At 38.2% G+C, this 21,536-nt stretch overlaps 1 protein-coding gene across 6 annotated transcripts in view; it reads right to left on the minus strand.

Moving 5' to 3' along the window:
• Nucleotides 1–2,839: 2,839 nt before the first annotated feature.
• SLC9B1 (solute carrier family 9 member B1) overlaps nt 2,840–21,536 on the minus strand; it is a 72,470-nt gene continuing 53,773 nt past the window's right edge. For all 6 annotated transcript variants that reach the window (XM_055587835.1, XM_055587837.1, XM_055587834.1 and 3 more), the window contains 6 exons: nt 19,744–19,919; nt 14,017–14,123; nt 13,020–13,169; nt 5,094–5,202; nt 4,430–4,566; nt 2,840–3,180 (listed from right to left, as the gene is read on the minus strand). In XM_055587835.1, coding sequence (XP_055443810.1) covers nt 2,968–3,180; nt 4,430–4,566; nt 5,094–5,202; nt 13,020–13,169; nt 14,017–14,123; nt 19,744–19,919 — 892 coding nt within the window. In that variant the 3' untranslated portion in view covers nt 2,840–2,967. The remainder of the gene's footprint in view (nt 3,181–4,429; nt 4,567–5,093; nt 5,203–13,019; nt 13,170–14,016; nt 14,124–19,743; nt 19,920–21,536) is intronic.

The following is a 21,536-nucleotide window of genomic DNA, read 5'->3' on the forward strand; positions in this document are numbered from 1 at the left end:
CGTCCGCGTCTCTTCCTGCCTTCAATCGTTCCCCGCATCAGGGTCTCTTCTATTAAGTCAGTTCTTCACATCAGGTGGCCAAAATATTGGAGCTGCAGCTTCAGCATCAGTCCTTCCAGTGAACACCCAGGACTGATCTCCTTTAGGATGGACTGGTTGAATCTCCTTGCAGTCCCAGGGACTCTCAAGAGTTTTCTCCAACACCACAGTTCAAAAGCATCAATTATTCAGTGCTCAGCTTTCATTATAGTCTGACTCTCACATCCACACATGACTACTGGAAAAACCATAGTTTTGACTAGACGGACCTTTGTTGGCAAAGTAATGTCTCTGCTTTTGAATATGCTGTCTGAGCGCCGAAGAATTGATGCTTTTGAACTGTGGTGTTGGAGAAGACTCTTGAGAGTCCCTTGGACTGCAAGGAGATCCAACCAGTCCATTCTGAAGGAGATCAGCCCTGGGATTTCTTTGGAAGAAATGATGCTCAAGCTGAAACTCCAGTACTTTGGCCACCTCATGCGAAGAGTTGACTCATTGGAGAAGACTATGATGCTGGGAGGGATTGGGGGCAGGAGGAGAAGGGGACGATAGAGGATGAGATGGCTGGATGGTATCACTGACTGGATGGATGTGAGTCTGAGTGAACTCTGGGAGTTGGTGATGGACAGGGAGGCCTGGTGTGCTGCAATTCATGGGGTCGCAGAGTCGGACATGACTGAGCGACTGAACTGAACTGAACTGATGTTGGTCATAGCTTTTCTTCCAAGGAACAAGCGTCTTCTAATTTCATGGCTGGAGTCACTATCTGCAGTGATTTTGGAGCCCAAGAAATAAAGTCTGTCACTGTTTCCATTGTTTCCCCATTTATTTACCATGAAGTGATGGGACCGGATGCCATAATCTTAGTGTTTGAAATGTTGAATTTTAAGTCAGCTTTTTCACTCTCCTCTTTTACCTTCATTAAGATGTTCTTTAGTTCCTCTTCACTTTCTGCCTTAAGGGTGGTTCATCTGCATATCTGAGGTTATTGATATTTCTTGTTGCAATCTTAATTCCAGCTTGTGCTTCATTCAGCCTGGCATTTTGCACGATGTACTCTGCACAGACGTTAAATCAGCAGGGTGACAATATACAGCCTTGATGTACTCCTTTCCCAATTTGGAACCAGTCCATTGTTCCATGTCTGATTCTAACTGCTGCTTCTTGACCTGCATACAGGTTTCTCAGGAGGCAGGTAAGGTAGTCTGGTATTCTCATCTCTTTAAGAATTTTCCACAATTTGTTGTGATCCACACAGTCAAAGGCTTTGGCATAGTCAATGAAGAAGTAGATGTTTTTCTGGAATTCTCTTGCTTTTTCGATGATTCAACAGATGTTGGCAATTTGATCTCTGGTTCTTCTGCCTTTTCTAAACCCAGTTTGAACATCTGGAAGTTCTCAGTTCATGTACTGTTGAAGCCTAGCTTGGAAAATTTTGAGCATTACTTCGCTAGTGCGTGAGATGAGTGCAACTGTCCATTTGTTTGAACTTTCTTTGGCTTTGCCTTTCTTTGGGACTGGCATGAAAACTGACCTTTTCCCAGGTCATTTTAAGGGTACTGCAGAAGAAATGTAAGTCTAACTTTGGATCTTTTATTAATTCAATCAGTCACTAAAGCTAGAATTTAAAATTCACTTAGTTGACCCACTTAAAGTTACTTTGTCTTGTCAATTCTTTTTCCTTTTTCTGGTAATCTTTTCTAACTGAATTACTAACCTGATGAAGATTCTCCTATTTAGAGACTTATACTATCTTATCTTTCTTACATTCAGATCAGATCAGATCAGATCAGTCGCTCAGTTGTGTCCGACTCTTTGCGACCCCATGAATCGCAGCACGCCAGGCCTCCCTGTCCATCACCAACTCCCGGAGTTCACTCAGACTCACGTCCATCAAGTCAGTGATGCCATCCAGCCATCTCATCCTCTGTCATCCCCTTCTCCTCCTGCCCCCAATCCCTCCCAGCATCAGAGTCTTTTCCAGTGAGTCAACTCTTCGCATGAAGTGGCCAAAGTACTAGAGCTTCAGCTTTAGCATCATTCCCTCCAAAGAAATCCCACGGATGATCTCCTTCAGAATGGACTGGTTGGATCTCCTTGCAGTCCAAGGGACTCTCAAGAGTCTTCTCCAACACCACAGTTCAAAAGCATCAATTCTTCGGCGCTCAGCCTTCTTCACAGTCCAACTCTCACAGCCATACATGACCACAGGAAAAACCATAGCCTTGACTAGACGGACCTTTGTTGGCAAAGTAATGTCTCTGCTTTTGAATATGCTATCTAGGTTGGTCATAACTTTCCTTCCAAGGAGTAAGCGTCTTTTAATTTCATGGCTGCAGTCACCATCTGCAGTGATTTTGGAGCCCAGAAAAATAAAGCCTGACACTGTTTCCACTGTTTCCCCATCTATTTGCCATGAAGTGATGGGACCGGATGCCATGATCTTCGTTTTCTGAATGTGGAGCTTTAAGCCAACTTTTTCACTCTCCACTTTCACTTTCATCAAGAGGCTTTTGAGTTCCTCTTCACTTTCTGCCATAAGGGTGGTGTCATCTGCATATCTGAGGTTATTGATATTTCTCCTGGAAATATTGATATTTCTTACATTAGGTTCATTTAATTTTTGATTGTTTTTAGTGTGTATTATGACAGTAAATCCAACTTGACAGATTTCTTTAACTTTCTTAGGGTATTTATGCTTTGACTTTGTTCTTGAAATACATCAATACTAAGAGGGTATTCTATTTTATATTATCTTTATTAAATTAACTTTGGGATAAAAAATCATAGGAATCCTCTGTAGTCAAATCATATATTTATTAAAACTTTGCTTCTATGTACATTCTTCACATATGTGTACCTTTTAATTTTTCTCTTATGTAAGAGAATTCATTAAGAGAAGCAGGCAAGTGATGGCAAATCAACTTTTTAATGAAGTTCTAATCCTGATAACTCCATTTTCACTTTGCTTTTATCATAGCGAGTGAGTACTTTAGGTCCCAGAATGCCAATAATTAGAGCTCCATTTGGAGCTGTGATCAAGATGGCTAAAAAGGCTATTGTCATCACATCCTCTGAATATGATTCCAAATGGGGTGCACTCATTCTTGCTTTTTCTAGAGCCAGAGGACCTAATACAGCCTATATTTAGAGGAGAAAAAGATGAGGCATAAAGAAAAATGCTAAATGGAGTTAACATATAGTAAAAATAAAGAGCTCTGTTAAAACAAATAACACCTAGTACTAGACTACTAGTAAAGAGACAAGTGTTAAGGAATTTTGGTAAATGACTCATCAATTCTATGTTCTTAGCAAATATATCTGGAAAGAGAGTGAAGTAGTGACAAACGGCTGATTTTGCGTTCTTGTCATCTCAGCTTTCCCCTGTTTAAGTATCTTTTTTGAGTGCTCACAATACTTTTGGAACCTCAGGAGTTCAGATGAACCAGAATTTTGCATATTTGTCTTTACCATGAACCACTAGGTTCCTGGCTACAACAAGACAATACAAAATGCTAAGGTTTCTTATGGTTCTTTAGGATTTTGTCATCCATCTTCTCCTTGTTCTTCCTACTGGGAGCAGTGTGATATAGTAAAACTGACAAGAGTTTTGGAATTTATAACTTGCCTAAAGTTATAGGCAAGTAACTTGTTATTCAAAACAGGCAGCCTTGTCCCAAGGACCTGCTTTGCTTATCATGACATAAATTTTTGTTGCAAGGAAACTCACAAGCTTCTGTTTTGGAGTAACAGTAGAGAAAAGAATTTCAGGAAATCAGAGAGCATAACTACAAAGTTTCCTTTTTCTCTTTCTCTCTTTCACTCATTCATTCAGCATTAATTTTTGTAGGCATACAGAGCTTATTTACTGTATACCTACTGCATGCTAAGTGTTAAGTATTAGGGAAAAATAACAACAAAAACAAACAAACAAACACTTCTTATCCTTCCTATATATTCTAGTTGAGAGATTCAGTCATAAATCAGTCATGCAAATTAAATATATAATTAAAAATAATACATATGCATTTATGTATGGTAGAGACAGTGGCAGGGGTAGGAAAGATATATTTTAAAAAGAATCAATGTGTCTCTACTCTAAAATCCTAACACTTAACTATATAATATTCAGCAAAATGTAAAATTCCAGTTTTCAGAAGTACTCTTATTTTAAATTTTGGGAAAACAGAAAAATGTTTTCATAAGTTTAGCAAGTATTTGTCATTAAAAGCACAGTGTTTCAAAGATTATGTTACTTTTAATGAGTAGTTATGATCAACAAGCATTTAAAAAGACTAATAGCCCACATTTTGTGACTAGTTTTTTTTTTTTCATTTAGAATTTTAAAAATCAACATTAAAATAATTAGAATGTCTTAATATAGTCTTACCTGGACTGTAGCTTTCGGCATCCATGATAAAGCAATAAATATTTTCTCCTTAAAATTAAAACCAGCACAAGACATCAATACAAATGTAAAAGAAATTCTAATCAATAATGCCAAACTCATGGTACCAACAGAAAGGCCTGCAACAGAAAAAGACGAACAGTACTTGGGAAGAAGTGGTTCTTTACGCCTAGAAACGTAATTTGCAAAAGTGTTGAAAACATTTTAGGGCTATTATCTGTCTATATCTGTATTAAGTAAAAATAATCATAAAAATAAAAATATGATTGAGGCTTCTATGTAAAGTACAAGAGATAATCTGATGATGGAGATATGATTAAAAGTAAGATAAATTACATTTATTTAATTCTGAGCTAACAGGCTTTGAACTTTTACTATAAATGAAAGTATTTAGAAGTTGCTGCTGGTATCTAATATTTCCCTTCAGAAAAAAATTCCATTTCCTCAGATCATTCAGGGAAGATATTCAAGGTTGTCTTTGGTTACAAAGACTATACAGGGTAAAGGAAGAACAAATGCATATTACAACATGAGCTTCTGAAGGTCCTTGTAGCATTCAAAGACATATTGTAAGTAAAAATAAAAATTACTCCATTTTCTTAAATATTTTTAAATCTTACATTTTTGTGCCTCTAGTCATTCTTACCAATAGCATTTGATTTAAGAGATACAACAGATACTTCTGCTCCAACCAAACCAAAAAGAAGAGGTTGGAAAATATCCCACGCAGTTCCAATAATTTTTTGGACTCTAACCTGTAGAAAAGAGTAATACATTTTCAGTTATTGTGACGAATAAAAGTATTTGCATTTCAGACAATGTAAAGGTTCTCAATATTTAATAAACTTAAGATATTTTATTTGAGGGAGATATTTTAAAACAATAAAAATTATATGAGTAGGTTAACTCTTTTATACAAACAGAATTTGATTAAAAGAAATTTACAACACAATAAAAATATTAGTTGGTAATTTTGTCATGGAACAAAAAAGATATTATTTGGCAATTTTATCCTTGGAGTTCCATACATGTTCTGATGGTGCAGTAAGAGTTCTACCTTTTGTTTGTGAGGCAACTGAGCAGGGATAGAACTACACCATGCCTGATGAGAACATATTCAAGCTCATTCAAATATTTTAGTTCTCAAAAGTGAGTTGGGGAAGAGCTCCACTCAGTTATCCTGGGACCAAATCCCATGAAAATGAATCCTGATATGTCCTAAACTACTAGGAAAAAAATTCTGGTAATCTGTTAGGCCTGCTTCCAAACGACTCATATTAAAAACATGAACCAAACCAAAATAGGTAATACATTCTCATTTGGTTGCCTCCCTGACTTCCCTTTCTGGGAATGAATCCCTCCCAGTGCTGCTTCCACAATTACATGGTTACAGGAAACGCTCCCACTGACATAAAAAGTACTCTGGCTCTTTTCCAGGAAGTTGGATGAACAGATTTTAGTCTCAGTCTGTGTTTATTTTATTTTATTTAACAGAAGGAGATTCATAAAACATTCATATCCTTTGAGGCAAAAATTATTTTCATAACTACTCCCCTTATGACTAGGTTTTCTGGTTACTGCTTATAAAAGTAAATTTGAAAAATGAAATAACAAAGGAAACCCAGTATTCTGTCTTCTTTACAGCACATTATCCTATTTGTTACTTATTTAATCTTTAAAGTCTATTTATTCTTTACTCTTTGATTTTCTTTATTGTGTAAAGAGATCAAGTAGTTTTCATTTTATTTGTAATTTATTATTAGTCATTTAATTTCCTTTATAATTATGACTTTATCAGAAAACTAAACAAATTGGGAACTTCTTAAGCTTATTCTAAAATTTATCTAAGAAAGAATATGGACAGGAACAGTTAACAAATACTTTAAAAACAGGTACAATAAGACGGAATCTTCTATACTAGATTCTGAGACATAAAATCAAAATGATTTAGAGTGCTATTGGCATAGGAATAGGTGTTTAAAGAGACTTCAGAAGCAAATATATATATATCAATGAATTATTGGATTAATCAATAAATAATTTGACAAAATTGACTATGCAATTCACATGCATATATATATTATATGTATATATATATGTCTATGAATATATATATTAAGAAGAGATGGCAAGAATACACAGAAGAACTGTACAAAAAAGATCTTCACGACCAAGATAATCACGATGGTGTGATCACTAACCTAGAGCCAGACATCCTGGGATGTGAAGTCAAGTGGGCCTTAGGAAGCTTCACTACAAACAAAGCTAGTGGAGGTGATGGAATTCCAGTTGAGCTCTTCCAAATCCTGAAAGATGATGCCGTGAAAGTGCTGCACTCAATATGCCAGCAAATTTGGAAAACTCAGCAGTGGTCACAGAACAGGAAAAGGTTAGTTTTCATTCCAATCCCAAAGAAAGGCAATGCCAAAGAATGCTCAAACTACCGCACAATTGCACTCATCTCACACGCTAGTAAACTAATGCTCAAAATTCGCCAACCAGGCTTCAGCAATATGTGAACTGTGAACTTCCTGATGTTCAAGCTGGTTTTAGAAAAGGCAGATGAACCAGAGATCAAATTGCCAACATCCACTGGATCATGGAAAAAGCAAGAGAGTTTCGGAAAAAGATCTATTTCTGCTTTATAGACTATGCCAAACCCTTTGACTCTGCGGATCACAATAAACTGTGGAAAATTCTGAAAGAGATGGGAATACCAGACCACCTGACCTGCCTCTTGAGAAATTTGTATGCAGGTCAGGAAGCAACAGTTAGAACTAGACATGGAACAACAGACTGGTTCCAAATAGGAAAAGGAGTACGTCAAGGCTGTATATTGTCACCCTGCTTATTTAACTTATATGCAGAGGACATCATGAGAAACGCTGGACTGGAAGAAACACAAGCTGGAATCAAGATTGCTGGGAGAAATATCAATAACCTCAGATATGCAGATGACACCACCCTTATGGCAGAAAGTGAAGAGGAACTCAAAAGCCTCTTGATGAAAGTGAAAGTGGAGAGTGAAAAAGTTGGCTTAAAGCTCCACATTCAGAAAACGAAGATCATGGCATCCGGTCCCATCACTTCGTGGGAAATAGATGGGGAAACAGTGGAAACAGTGTCAGGCTTTATTTTTCTGGGCTCCAAAATCACTGCAGATGGTGACTGCAGCCATGAAATTAAAAGACGCTTACTCCTTGGAAGGAAAGTTATGACCAACCTAGATAGCATATTCAAAAGCAGAGACATTACTTTGCCAACAAAGGTCCGTCTAGTCAAGGCTATGGTTTTTCCTGTGGTCATGTATGGCTGTGAGAGTTGGACTGTGAAGAAGGCTGAGCGCCGAAGAATTGATGCTTTTGAACTGTGGTGTTGGAGAAGACTCTTGAGAGTCCCTTGGACTGCAAGGAGAGCCAACCAGTCCATTCTGAAGGAGATCATCCGTGGGATTTCTTTGGAGGGAATGATGCTAAAGCTGAAACTCCAGTACTTTGGCCACCTAATGCGAAGAGTTGACTCATTGGAAAAGACTCAGATGCTGGGAGGGATTGGGGGCAAGAGCAGAAGGGGACGACAGAGGATGAGATGGCTGGATGGCATCACTGACATGATGGACATGAGTCTGAGTGAACTCCGGGAGTTGGTGATGGACAGGGAGGCCTGGCGTGCTGTGATTCATGGGGTCGCAAAGAGTCGGACATGACTGAGCGACTGATCTGATCTGATCTGATCTGATGAATATATATATATGTAAACAGATGCATGTACATCCTTACCTCACAATATTCACAAAAATAAATTCCAGATGAAGTAGAGAACTAAATGCAAAGCAAAACTACCAAAGTGTTCAGTCAGTTCAGTTCAGTTGCTCAGTCGTGTCCGACTCTTTGCGACCCCATGAATTGCAGCACGCCAGGCCTCCCTGTCCATCACCAACTCCCGGAGTTCACTCAGACTCACGTCCATCAAGTCAGTGATGCCATCCAGCCATCTCATCCTCTGTCGTCCCCTTCTCCTCCTGCCCCCATTCCCTCCCAGCATCAGAGTCTTTTCCAATGAGTCAACTCTTCACATGAGGTGGCCAAAGTATTGGAGTTTCAGCTTTAGCATCAGTCCGTCCAATGAACACACAGGACTGATCTCCTTCAGAATGGACTGGTTGGATCTCCTTGCAGTCCAAGGGACTCTCAAGAGTCTTCTCCAACACCACAGTTCAAAAGCATCAATTCTTCGGCGCTCAGCCTTCTTCACAGTCCAACTCTCACAGCCATACACGACCACTGGAAAAACCATAGCCTTGACCAGATGTACCTTTGTTGGCAAAGCGATATCTCCGTTTTTCAATATGCTCTAGGTTGGTCATAACTTTCCTTCCAAGGAGTAAGTGTCTTTTAATTTTATGGCTGCAATCACCAGCTGCAGTGATTTTGGAGCCCCAAAACATAAAGTCTGACACTGTTTCCACTGTTTCCCCATCTATCTGCCATGAAATGATGGGACCAAATGCCATGATCTTCGTTTTCTGAATGTTGAGCTTTAAGCCAACTTTTTCACTCTCCTCTTTCACTTTCATCAAGAGGCTCTTTAGTTCCCTTCACTTTCTGCCATAAGGGTAGTGTCATCTGCATATCTGAGGTTATTGATATTTCTCCCGGCAATCTTGATTCTAGCTTGTGCTTCTTCCAGCCCAGCGTTTTTCATGATGTACTCTGCATATAAGTTAAATAAGCAGGGTGACAATATACAGCCTTGAAGTACTCCTTTTCCTATTTGGAACCAGTCTGTTGTTCCATGTCTAGTTCTAACTGTTGCTTCCTGACCTGCCTATAAGTTTCTCAAGAGGCAGGTCAGGTGGTCTGGTATTCCCATCTCTTTCAGAATTTTCCACAGTTTATTGTGATCCACACAGTCAAAGGGTTTGGCATAGTTAATAAAGCAGAAATAGATGTTTTTCTGGAACTCTCTTGCTTTTTCCATGATCCAGCGGATATTGGCAATTTGATCGCTGGTTCCTGTTCCTTTTCTAAAACCAGCTTGAACATCTGGAAGTTCTCAGTTCATGTACTGCTGAAGTCAGGCTTGCAGAATTTTGAGCATTAGTTTACTAGCGTGTGAGATGAGTGCAATTGTGCGGTAGTTTGAGCATTCTTTGGCTTTGCCTTTCTTTGGGATTGGAATGAAAACTAACCTTTTCCTGTTCTGTGACCACTGCTGAGTTTTCCAAATTTGCTGGCATATTGAGTGCAGCACTTTCACAGCATCATCTTTCAGGATTTGCATAGCTCAACTGGAATTCCATCACCTCCACTAGCTTTGTTTGTAGTGATGCTTTCTAAGGCCCACTTGACTTCACATCCCAGGATGTCTGGCTTTACGTCAGTGATCAACCATCGTGATTATCTTGGTCGTGAAGATCTTTTTTGTAGTTCTTCTGTGTATTCTTGCCACCTCTTCTTGATATCTTCTGCTTCTGTTAGGTCCATACCATTTCTGTCCTTTATCGAGCCCATCTTTGCATGAAGTGTTCCCTTGGTATCTCTAATTTTCTTGAAGAGATCTCTAGTCTTTCCCATTCTGTTGTTTTCCTCTATTTCTTTGCACTGATCACTGAGGAAGGCTTTCTTATCTCTTCTTGCTACACTTTGGAACTCTGCATTCATATGCTTATATCTTTTCTTTTCTCTTCTGCCTTTCGCTTCTCTTCTTTTCACAGCTATTTGTAAGGCCTCCTCAGACAGCCATTTTGCTTCTTTGCATTTCTTTTCCATGGGGATGGTCTTGATGCCTGTCTCCTGTACAATGTCACAAACCTCCGTCCATAGTTCATCAGGCACTCTATCAGATCTAGTCCCTAAATCTATTTTTTCCACTGTATAATTATAAGGGATTTGATTTAGGTCATACCTGAATGGTCTAGTGTATTAAATGATAATATACAAGATGATATAATGTTCATAATCTCATGATCTTGGGTGAAAAAGTCCTTCTTAAACAAGATAAAGACCCAAAACCAAAAAGGAAAAACTGACAGACTTGACTATTAGGAAATTTTACTGCCATACAAAAGACATCATAAATGAAGATAAACAAAAATTAAACACAACATGTAGATAACAAAGAATTAGTAGCCCTAACATATAAATAAACTCTATAAATTAGGAACAAAAAGGCAAATAAACCAGTTAATAATGGGCAAAGAATATGAATAGGTGGTTATAAAAGAATATATGAATAGAAGTTTGTTGTCATTGTTTAGCCACTAAGTCATGTCTAACTCTTTTGTGACCCATGGACTGTAGCCTGACAGGCTCCCCTGTCCATGGGATTTCCCAACCAAGAACACTGGAGTGGGTTACCATTTTCTTCTCCGGGGGATCTTCTTGACCTAGGGACTGAATCCATGTCTCCTGCATTGGCAGGTGGATTCTTCACCACTGAGCCACCAGGGAAGCCTGAAGAGAAGTTTACTCCACTACTAATCAGAGAAATATAAAGAATACCAATGTTATAAAGTTTTTTACCCATCAGGTTGTTAAAAAATCATTGATAATATCCAAGGTTGTTGATGGGTTTAGGTATTAAGGGACTCTCCTATACTGTTGGTTCAGTTCAGTTCAGTTCAGTCGCTCAGTCGTGTCCGACTCTTTGCGACCCCATGAATTGCAGCACACCAGGCCTCCCTGTCCATCACCAACTCCCGGAGTTCACTCAGACTCACGTCCATCGAGTCGGTGATGCCATCCAGCCATCTCATCCTCTGTCGTCCCCTTCTCCTGCCCCCAATCCCTCCCAGCATCAGAGTCTTTTCCAATGAGTCAACTCTTCGCATAAGGTGGCCAAAGTACTGGAGTTTCAGCTAGAGCATCATTCCCTCCAAAGAAATCCCACGGATGATCTCCTTCAGAATGGACTGGTTGGATCTCCTTGCAGTCCAAGGGATTCTCAAGAGTCTTCTCCAACACCACTTTTCAAAAGCATCAATTCTTCGGCGCTCAGCCTTCTTCACAGTCCAACTCTCACATCCATACATGACCACAGGAAAAACCATAGCCTTGACTAGACGGACCTTTGTTGGCAAAGTAATGTCTCTGCTTTTGAATATGCTATCCAGGTTGGTCATAACTTTCCTTCCAAGGAGTAAGCGTCTTTTAATTTCATGGCTGCAGTCACCATCTGCAGTGATTTTGGAGCCCAGAAAAATAAAGTCTGACACTGTTTCCCCATTTATTTCCCATAAAGTGGTGGGACCGGATGCCATGATCTTCATTTTCTGAATGTTGAGCTTTAAGCCCATTTTTTCACTCTCCACTTTCACTTTCATCAAGAGGCTTTGTAGTTCCTCTTCACTTTCTGCCATAAGGGTGGTGTCATCTGCATATCTGAGGTTATTGATATTTCTCCCAGCAATCTTGATTCCAGCTTGTGTTTCTTCCAGCCCAGCATAGTAAATAGTATAAATAAAATCTTTTAAGTGATAATTTGGCAATGTGGTAAGTCACTTCAGTCATGTCCTGCTGTTTGTGACCCTATAGACTATAGCCTGCCAGGCTCCTCTGTTCACGGGATTCTCCAGGTAAGAATACTGGAGTGGGTTGCCATTTCCTACTCCAGGAGATCTTCCTTACCCAAGAATTGAACCCGCATGTCCCGCGTCTCCTGCACTGGCAGGCAGGTTCTTTACCATTAGTGCTACCTGGAAAGCCTAATTTGGCAGTAACCACCAAAATAGAAATGTACCATTTTTAAATTCAGTCATTCCATTTCTAGAAATCTATTCCTACAGAAGTATTCATACATTTGAAAAACCACATATGAATAAGACTGTTCATGGTTGTGCTGTTTGTAATAACAAAAAATGGAAGTGATCTACATGTCTACAAATAGAGGAGTGATTAGAGGAAATGACCTGGGAAGGGGATTTGATATTTGGGGATGGTGAGGGAAAAGGAGTATTTCTCATTTTATTACATATGTGTACCTTCTTATTCTTAATATTTTATGAGCATAGTTTCACATATTAATTGCATAATTAAAATAAAAGTTATATAATCATATTGCATTAAACTTAGGAAAAAGACTAATGTGATCACTCAACTTCTGATTGCATTTTAGTGTATTTCCAGTTCCTTTTCTTGAATATTTTATTTCCTTGATTGACTCATTCACCTTGAAGATACAAACTTATGGAACATCTTCCTAGAATTAATATTTCTTTTTTAGTTTTTTTTCTTAATAGACATATTTTATTGAAGTATAGTTGACTTACAATGTTTCAGGTACAGAGCAAGGCGATTCAGTTAGACATATACACATATTTTATTTTTCAAATGATTTTCCATTATAGGTTATTATAAGAAATTGACTATAGTTTCCTGTGCTATATACAGTAAGCCTTTGTTGCATATCTATCTTTTAATCAGAAATCTAGCATTCTATTCATATTAAGTCAAACAAGTGGAATCAAAATGTCATATATTTTTTAATAGAGTAAGATTTCTTAAATGTCCATTTCAGATGTAAAAAATGCAGTTATTTTATCTTTTAAAAAATGGTGTATAAAAATATTCACCTTTTCTTTGGACCAACCTGTCCCTGCAGTGAGACTCAATACTAGTGCGCACAATCCTCCAGCTGTGTTCATACCAAATCGGTGGCTGCCTAAGACAGCAGAAATACACATACTCAAAATTAAAAATGCTCTCTTCACTTCACGTTTTCCCTAGAATTAGACAGATATTTGGAAATTAATTTACATTAAATATATAATAATTATATTATCTATCATTTATTACTGACCCTTTGATATCATGTCTTTATATGCTATATCAAATAACATCTAAAGTTTGACTTTATTTCTCACCACATTTTAGCAGACTTGTGACAAAATTTGCAACTATTAAGTTTCATTTTCTGCCACATCTCTGATACTACCGTCAGTAAAATGGTTATAATACTTTAACTGTAAGAGAAGAGAGAAAGAAAAGAGACCCATATAATCTGTAGTTGCACATAACAAATCCAAAGAATTCTTAAAAATAAATGTCTGAGTATCTTTTTAGCTGAAACAATAACTACAGGGAAATTAAGATGGAAGTTACAGAAATCAAAGAGTAATGGCATATCTTTTAGAGCAGGAAAGAGTTGATAGTGTTGCCTTATTCAAAGGGAGAGGGAGAGAATTTAAGTCAGAAAATATGCAGAAATAAATGGGAATATATTTCCCCCAAAATGTTCAGTGGAATGTCTGCAGGAAAAAGATAAGGAAAAAAAGTCAGGAGTCAACCGGCAATTTGGTGAAAAAAGAAGTAGGACGAAATGGAGAAGTTCCTCTGAATTAAGTACATTTTTCTGATATTCTCTGTGTAATGAGGAAGCAGAGACTTCAGATTAGGGCCACTGACCTGGATCAATGACAACTATGCTCAGTTTTAAGCAGAGAATAGGCATTGGAGGCTACTTTTGGAGAAAGAAAACTAAAGATTAAAGTATTTCATGGATCAAAAGTTCAAATTTTTGCGAGAAATGTCTAATACTGTACTTCCAAATAAAGATTGTTTTTTATTTACCTGATCGCTACCTGGAAAATGTCGAGCAAACATTCCCAAAACAATTCCTAAAAGCACACCAAGAATTACATCCCGCAGAGAGGATAGGATGTTACTAGATATGTTACCTGTAAGGGCACACAATAAGAAAAACATGTCATAGAGAGGTATTTTCATATAGCCAACACAGTAGGCAATCAAATGTAGGTGATTCATAAACAAGGGTATGTTATTACAGAATAAATACACAAAAATGGACCTTTAAAGTTCACGCTCATGAAAACATGCAGATTTATTTGATAAAAGTGTACTCTCCAGAGATTTAATATGTATACACAATTCAGAAATGTTCATTGAATAAATAGGCCGGAAAACAAAGAAGAAACCACAATGTTCTCCCCTTATACACCCAACCTAAAAGAACCAGGTCAGGTAGAAGAATGCATAGAGACTGGCAGCAGAGTATCTCTGGCACCTAGCACATGGCTAATAATGTTGTTCTCTGCTATTCTATTATGGCAAATGATTTAAACATAAAAAGGAAAATTTAATAATAATAACAACATAAAAAAAGATTTATCCCAGGATCAATCCTAGGATTATTCAAGGATCAGCTGATTTTCCAATACATTTTATGCTTTATGCATACACGTAGTTTTGTTGTAATACATTTTAAAAAATGATCTAGAGTCATACAAAAAAGTCAAGTTGTGCTCTGTGTTTTCAGCTCAATACAAAAAGGTACTCAATATACATATTTTAGAAATATTTTCCCATTAAAAATAACAGAAGTGTAGGGTGACAACAGCATGATAGAACGGGAACTCCAGAATCGTGATCCCCCACGGAGACACCAGTTTAACACCAACATACAGTCTAAAAGGCTTTATGCTCATTTAAAAAGTTACAGCAAGAGAAAAGTAACTCATCACATAAAAGAGAATGCCCATAAAATTATCAGAGGCTTACAGAGCAGAAGAACTTCCCTGGTGGCTCAGATGGTAAAGAATCTGCCTCCAATGCAGGAGACCTGGGTTTGATCCCTGGGTTGGGAAAATCCCCTGGAGAAGAAAATTGAAACCCACTCCAGTATTCTTGCCTAAAGAATTCCATGGACAGAGGAGCCTACTGGGCTACAGTCCATGGGGGTCACAAAGGGTCATGCACAACTGAGCAACTAACACTTTACACAGCAGAAACCTTATAGGTCAGAAGAAGGCAGGATGACGTATCCAAAGTGTTGAAAGAAAAAATGCCAACCAAGAATAATATCCCACAAAACTGTCCTCCAAAGCGAAGGTGAAATTAAGACTTCCCCAGATAAACAAAGGTTGATGGAGTTCATCACCACTAAACCTGCCTAACAAGAAATCTTAAAGGGAATCCTTCAGGTGTAAATAAAAAGATGGTAGCAACACACAAAACTACCGCACAATTGCACTTATCTCACATGCTAGCAAAGTAATGCTCAAAATTTTCCAAGCCAGGCTTCAACAGTACGTGAACCGCGAACTTCCAGATGTTCAAGCTGGATTTAGAATAGGCAGAGGAACAGAGATCAAATTGCCAACATCTGTTGGATCACTCCAGTACTCTTGCCTGGAAAATCCCATGGACGGAGGAGCCTGGTAGGCTGCTGTCCATGGGGTTGCTAAGAGTCGGACACGACTGAGCAACTTCACTTTCACTTTTCACTTTCACGCATTGGAGAAGGAAATGGCAACCCACTCCAGTGTTCTTGCCTGGAGAATCCCAGGGACGGGGGAGCCTGGTGGGCTGCCGTCTATGGGGTCACACAGAGTCGGACACGACTGAAGTGACTTAGCAGCAGTAGCAGTTGGATCACTGAAAAAGCAAGAGAGTTCCAGAAAACCATCTACTTCTGCTTTATTGACTATGCCAAAGCCTTTGACTGTGTGGATCACAGCAAACTATGGAAAATTCTTAAAGAAATGAGAATACCAGACCACCCTACCTGCCTCCTGAGAAATCTGTACTCAGGTCAAGAAGCAACAGTTAGAACTGGACATGGAACAACAGACTGGTTCCAAATCAGGAAAGGAGTACATCAAGGCTGTATATTGTCACGCTGCTTATTTAACTTATATGCAGAGTACATCATGAGAAATGCTGGACTGGATGAAGGACAAGCTGGAATCAAGATTGCCAGGAGAAATAACAATCACTTCAGATATGCAGATGACACCACATTTATAGCAGAATGTGAAGAAGAACTAAAGAGCCTCTTGATGAAAGTGAAAGAGGAGAGTGAAAAGGTTGGCTTAAAACACAACATTCAGAAAATGAGGATCATGGCATCTGGTCCCATCACTTCATGGCAAATAGATGGGGAAACAGTGTCAGACTTTATTTTTTGGGGCTCCAAAATCACTGCAGATGGTGACAGCAGCCATGAAATTAAAAGACACTTACTCCTTGGAAGGAAAGGTATGACCAATGTAGACAGCATATTCAAAAGCAGAGACATTACTTTGCCAACAAAGGTCTGTCTAGTCAAGGCTATGGTTTTTCCAGAAGTCATGTATAGATCTGAGAGTTCGACTATGAAGAAGGCTGAGTGCCAAAGAACTGATGCTTTTGAACTGTGGTGTTGGATAAGACTCTTGAGAGTCCCTTGGACTGCAAGAAGATCCAACCACTCCATCCTAAAGAAAATCAGTCTTGAGTATTCATTGGAAGAACTGATGCTGAAGCTGAAATTCCAATACTTTGGCCACCTGATGTGAAGAACTGACTCATTTGAAAAGACCCTGATGCTGGGAAAAGACTGAAGGTGGGAGGAGAAGGGGATGTCAGAAAATGAGATGGTTGGATGGCAACACCGACTCAATGGACATGAGTTTGAGTAAGCTCCAAGAGTTGGTAATGAACAGTCCATGGGGTCACAAAGAGTCGGACATGACTGAGCGACTGAACTGAACACAAAAGCATGTAAATATAAACCTCCAGTAAAGTTAGATAGATGAATTAAGAATCCAGTAATACTGTAATGGTGGTGAGGAAATCACTTTTAATTCTGTTAGAGAATTGAAGATAGAAGCACAAAAAATAACTAATTATAAAATTATGTTAATGTATATACAATAAAATGTGTAATTTGTGACATGGGTAACATAAGGTGAGGAGGGTGAGAGAGGAGTAGAAAAGTAGATTTTTTGTATGCAGCTGAAGTAGCTATCATTTTAAACAGATTACTATAACTTTAAAAATGGAAAAAGATATTCCATGCAAATGGTACCTCAAAGAGAGAAGGGGCAGTCATACTTTTACCAGACAAGAAAGACTTTAGGTCAAATACTGTCACAAGAGATAAAGATAGGATACTGCATAATGGTAAAAAGGCCAATTGACTCAAAAGGTAAAGTGAGATCTCAGTATCTACCAAATTCCAAAATATAGATGTTTTGAAGATCTAATGTGTATAATAAAATTTAAAGAGTTCTTAAAATTTCAAGAGACACTTTACACAGTCATGTGGTGGAAGAGGATATTTTTAAGCATGTACCTGCTTGTTTTCACTTTTTTGGTCCTCTTCAAATTAGGTTTGGTCTCCTGTAGCCTGTTCCCCTAGCATCTTATACTATGTAATATTTATTCCATCTTTAATTATTTGTTTAAGATAATTTCCTTGAGAACACAGGCTACATGGCCTTTTCTGTTTGCTATGTTGGGAGGCAGTATAGAATAGTACTTAAAAGTGTGGGTCTAAGGTCAGACTGCCAGATTTCCCTATTGGTTCCCTACTTATTGGATCTCTGACTTTGAGCAAGTTACTTAATCTCTGTTCCTTAGTTTCCTTATCAGTAAAATGAGCATAGCACTGTTGTGATTATTGAGCTGAAACATCTACAGAACTTACAGCAAGTACCAAGCAATTGCTCAATAAAAACTAATACTGTTATTCACTGTTTATCCTCAGCATTTGATACAGTAGCTGGTGCAATGGAAGAGGAGCACAAAAAATATTTTTTGAAAGAATGACTGATATCAGTCATGAAGGAAAAGATTGCCAGATCTGACAATAAAAAATTTAGGTCTTCTGAATGGCAAAAAAAGAGATAAAGTTAAATTACAAAAAGCATAGGATATAAAACAAATGGTTTATCATCCTTAATTTTATGCACAACCAGAGCCTTAACAAATCAAAACAAAAGATGAACATGCTTACAGGATATAGGCAAAATATTTCAAGAAAAGTAATCTCTAAGAAATTCCAAAATGATAATAGACAATAAACATGAACATTTAACATCACTAGTATTAAAAATACTTCATTTAAAGAGACCTATCAAAGTGGCTAAGGTAAAAAGGACTATTAAATATCTAATTTTGAAGAAGGTGAAGAGAAAGTGGCATGCTTATGTATCCTGGTGGGACATGATATTGTGGCAATATATTTCAAAAATCTTATTGTGTTATATCCTTTTTAACTTAACAGTTTCTCTTGTAAGGTTAATAAAATATTAAGTACAACTATTCAGCTGTAAAATGTTCAACCCAGCATTTTAACAGCAGATAGTGGTGTCAATTTAAATTTTCAACATGTCAAGTTGAAAGTCATGCAGCCATTCAAATATGATGGAACCAATAAAGATGTCATAGAAACATATTTACAAATAAATTAGATGTTTATAATACACAGTTAAATTGAAAACAACTCAGGTTATAAATAAGTATGGTTAATGCTCATTAATTTATAAGAATTTTGGGAGGGAGAGAAAGCAAGCTAGAGATAGATGTGGAGAGGGAGAAAAGGAGAAGTCTGGGTGGATGTACATCGAAAGATTAATATTATTCCTGGGGGTCTTCCCAGGTGGCAAAGTGGTAAAGAATCCATCTGCCAGTGCAAGAGACACAAGTGATGTGGGTTCGATCTCTGGGTTGGGAAGATCCCCTAGAGTATGAAATGGCAACCCACTCCAGTATTCTTGCCTGAGAAATCCAATGGACTAAGGAGCTTGGCGCTGGGCTACAGTCATGCGGTCACAAAGAGTCAGACACGACTGAGCACACATATGCACACATGACTATAATAGATTTCATTCTTATATTTTCTTTTTTCCTTCTTAGTCATTTATATCTTATGATTTTAAGAGAACCTATATATATATAACTTTTCAACTTTAAAATGTTTTGGTGTTTCGGTTAATAATTCAGAAGACTGGACTTCATATATTGGCAGATAATTAAAGTATTATTAAATGTGGAATGTTCACTTCTGCAATCACTGAGTGACATTCAGCACCTAATGTCTCCCTGGGATTTAGAATTGGTACAGGATCTTGTCCCATCACTACCAAAAGGACACACAGTTGTCCACACTCCACACATTTAAGTTGTCTTCATAACAGAACAACCAGTTATTTAAAATGATAGCCAGAAAGGTACATCTCCAAATTATCTACTAGATATATTAGTAGCACTAATAATAGTGGCCTAAATTTTTCTACTGAAAACTGATAAAATTCCAAAGCAAAATGAGCAGATAAATGGTAATAATATGGATTATAAAATTAATTGGAATATTTGGTTATTAAAAGGAAATCATTTGTATTAAGTAGTGGTATCTTAACCCATTGAAATGTCTTTTGTGGTCTAGAATGAGCTTTCCGTGAAGAATAAAAACATGTTAAATTGAAAAGTCTTCATCAATAAATGAAGGAAAGCTAGAAAACTTGTTTAAAGAATAAAGAAAACACTGAATTATATGGTAGCTGTTTTGTTTACCTGAGGAGAAAACTATGCTGAAGCATGCATTGAATCCAGTGATAGCCAAGATGTCATCCAAACTGCTGGCAGCTATTAATAAGGTTGGAATGCCTTTCTCAACACCATATCCCTTTTCTTGCAAATGTAGCATGGAAGGGACAACAACAGCAGGAGAAACTGCACTGACTACAAAACTGAGAGAAAAATCTTTGAAAACCAATTTAAAAACATCCTTTTAATGAAACAGTGCTTTATAGTAAGTTGTACAACCAATATATTAATTTTTATGATGACTTTGAAAGTAAAAATTCTGCTTTTGAGTAAATGTCATCTAACAATGGAAAAAATTCCCCAGTGGCTCAGCAGTAAAGAATCTTCCTGCAATGCAGGAGACGCAGGAGATGTGGGGTCGATCCCTGAGTCTGGAAGATCCCCTGGAGGAGGAAATGGCCACCCACCCAGTATTCTTGCTGGGAAAATCCCACGGACAGAAAAGCCTGGCAGGCTATAGTCCACAGGGTCGCAAAGAGTTGGACATGACTGAGCACACACAAAAATACTCAACATATTCTTTAGTGCTGTTAAAATTTTACAGAAATTCTGTTCAAGATGTTAGGTCAAGCACAAATTGCTGCCTCTACCTCCATCTCAAAAACATTTGAAATAAAGGTATGAAAATAATAGGAAAGTCCATAAGCTAGCTAGAAAACAAAATGGGAATCTTCAGTGGACAAGAAACTAAATGTATCCCAGGAAGATAAGAGACAGGTGGTTTAGGGTTGAAAAAAGGGACCATAAGCCAAAATGCATATAAGACTGCTACAGAAGATATAGTGTATTCTAAAAATGCCCCAAGCCCAGAAATGGCAGATGCTGGGAGTCGGAGGGACCTCTGAGGAAATCAAATGGTGATTATGTAGAGTACTGCTATAAGAATGGTCAGTAAGATGTAGTCTCCACACCACTTCTATCTCTTGAACAAGTCAATAAGGAAGATATCTGTCCAAAAGAAGGAATAGTATGAGCACCTAAGTTACAAAGGCAAATGGGAAAATTTCTAGGGTGGCAGATGACACCCGTGAGGAATGGAGAAATTCCTGCTCAGAATACTTTGTTGGTACATCCCATCTACAACCCTGCCTTGTCATTTCCACTTTCACCTCCTCAATGCTGCAGTAACTATGTGGAGTGATGCACGTGGTCCCTACCAGAACCCTCGAGTCAGGCCAGTGCACACATTCCTGAGCTGCTGCTTGTTGACTCCTAACCACTAACACCGGCAGCTTTGTGGGAGCCTTGCACTGCTAACAGAAGCTTACCTACTAATGCTAAGGAGATGCCCCACTTTCCCGTTCCAGACAGCTCCTGCCAGTGACTGACTGATGTGAGGGTCTAACAGTTAAGTTCCTTTGCCTCTGCCTGTACAACCTTCCTGGTTTACAGACAAGATTTCCTGAGGGACTCAGGAAAAACCTAGAATTCTCTGAGAAAAGGTATTTGCCTAATTCAGTGGTTCCTGAACTTTACTGCACATTGGAACCACCTGGTCTACTATTTATCTGTTGCTGCTTAACAAATCATGCCCAAATCTAGAAGCTTAAAACAACACATATTAACTCACAACCTCTGTGGGTCAGCAATCTGGGTATGAATTAGCTGTATACCTCTTCCTACTCAAGGTCTCTCATGAGGTGAGTAGGAGAAACCCTGATCCCAAGTTTATTCACATGGTGGTTGATAGGTCTTCAGTCTCTTGCCATGGGGGCTTCTCCACAGGGCTGCACCCAACATGGCAGCTTACTCCCACCCAA

The sequence above is a fragment of the Bubalus kerabau genome, chromosome 7 (assembly GCF_029407905.1).
Source record: "Bubalus kerabau isolate K-KA32 ecotype Philippines breed swamp buffalo chromosome 7, PCC_UOA_SB_1v2, whole genome shotgun sequence".
Classification (NCBI taxonomy): domain Eukaryota; kingdom Metazoa; phylum Chordata; class Mammalia; order Artiodactyla; family Bovidae; genus Bubalus; species Bubalus kerabau.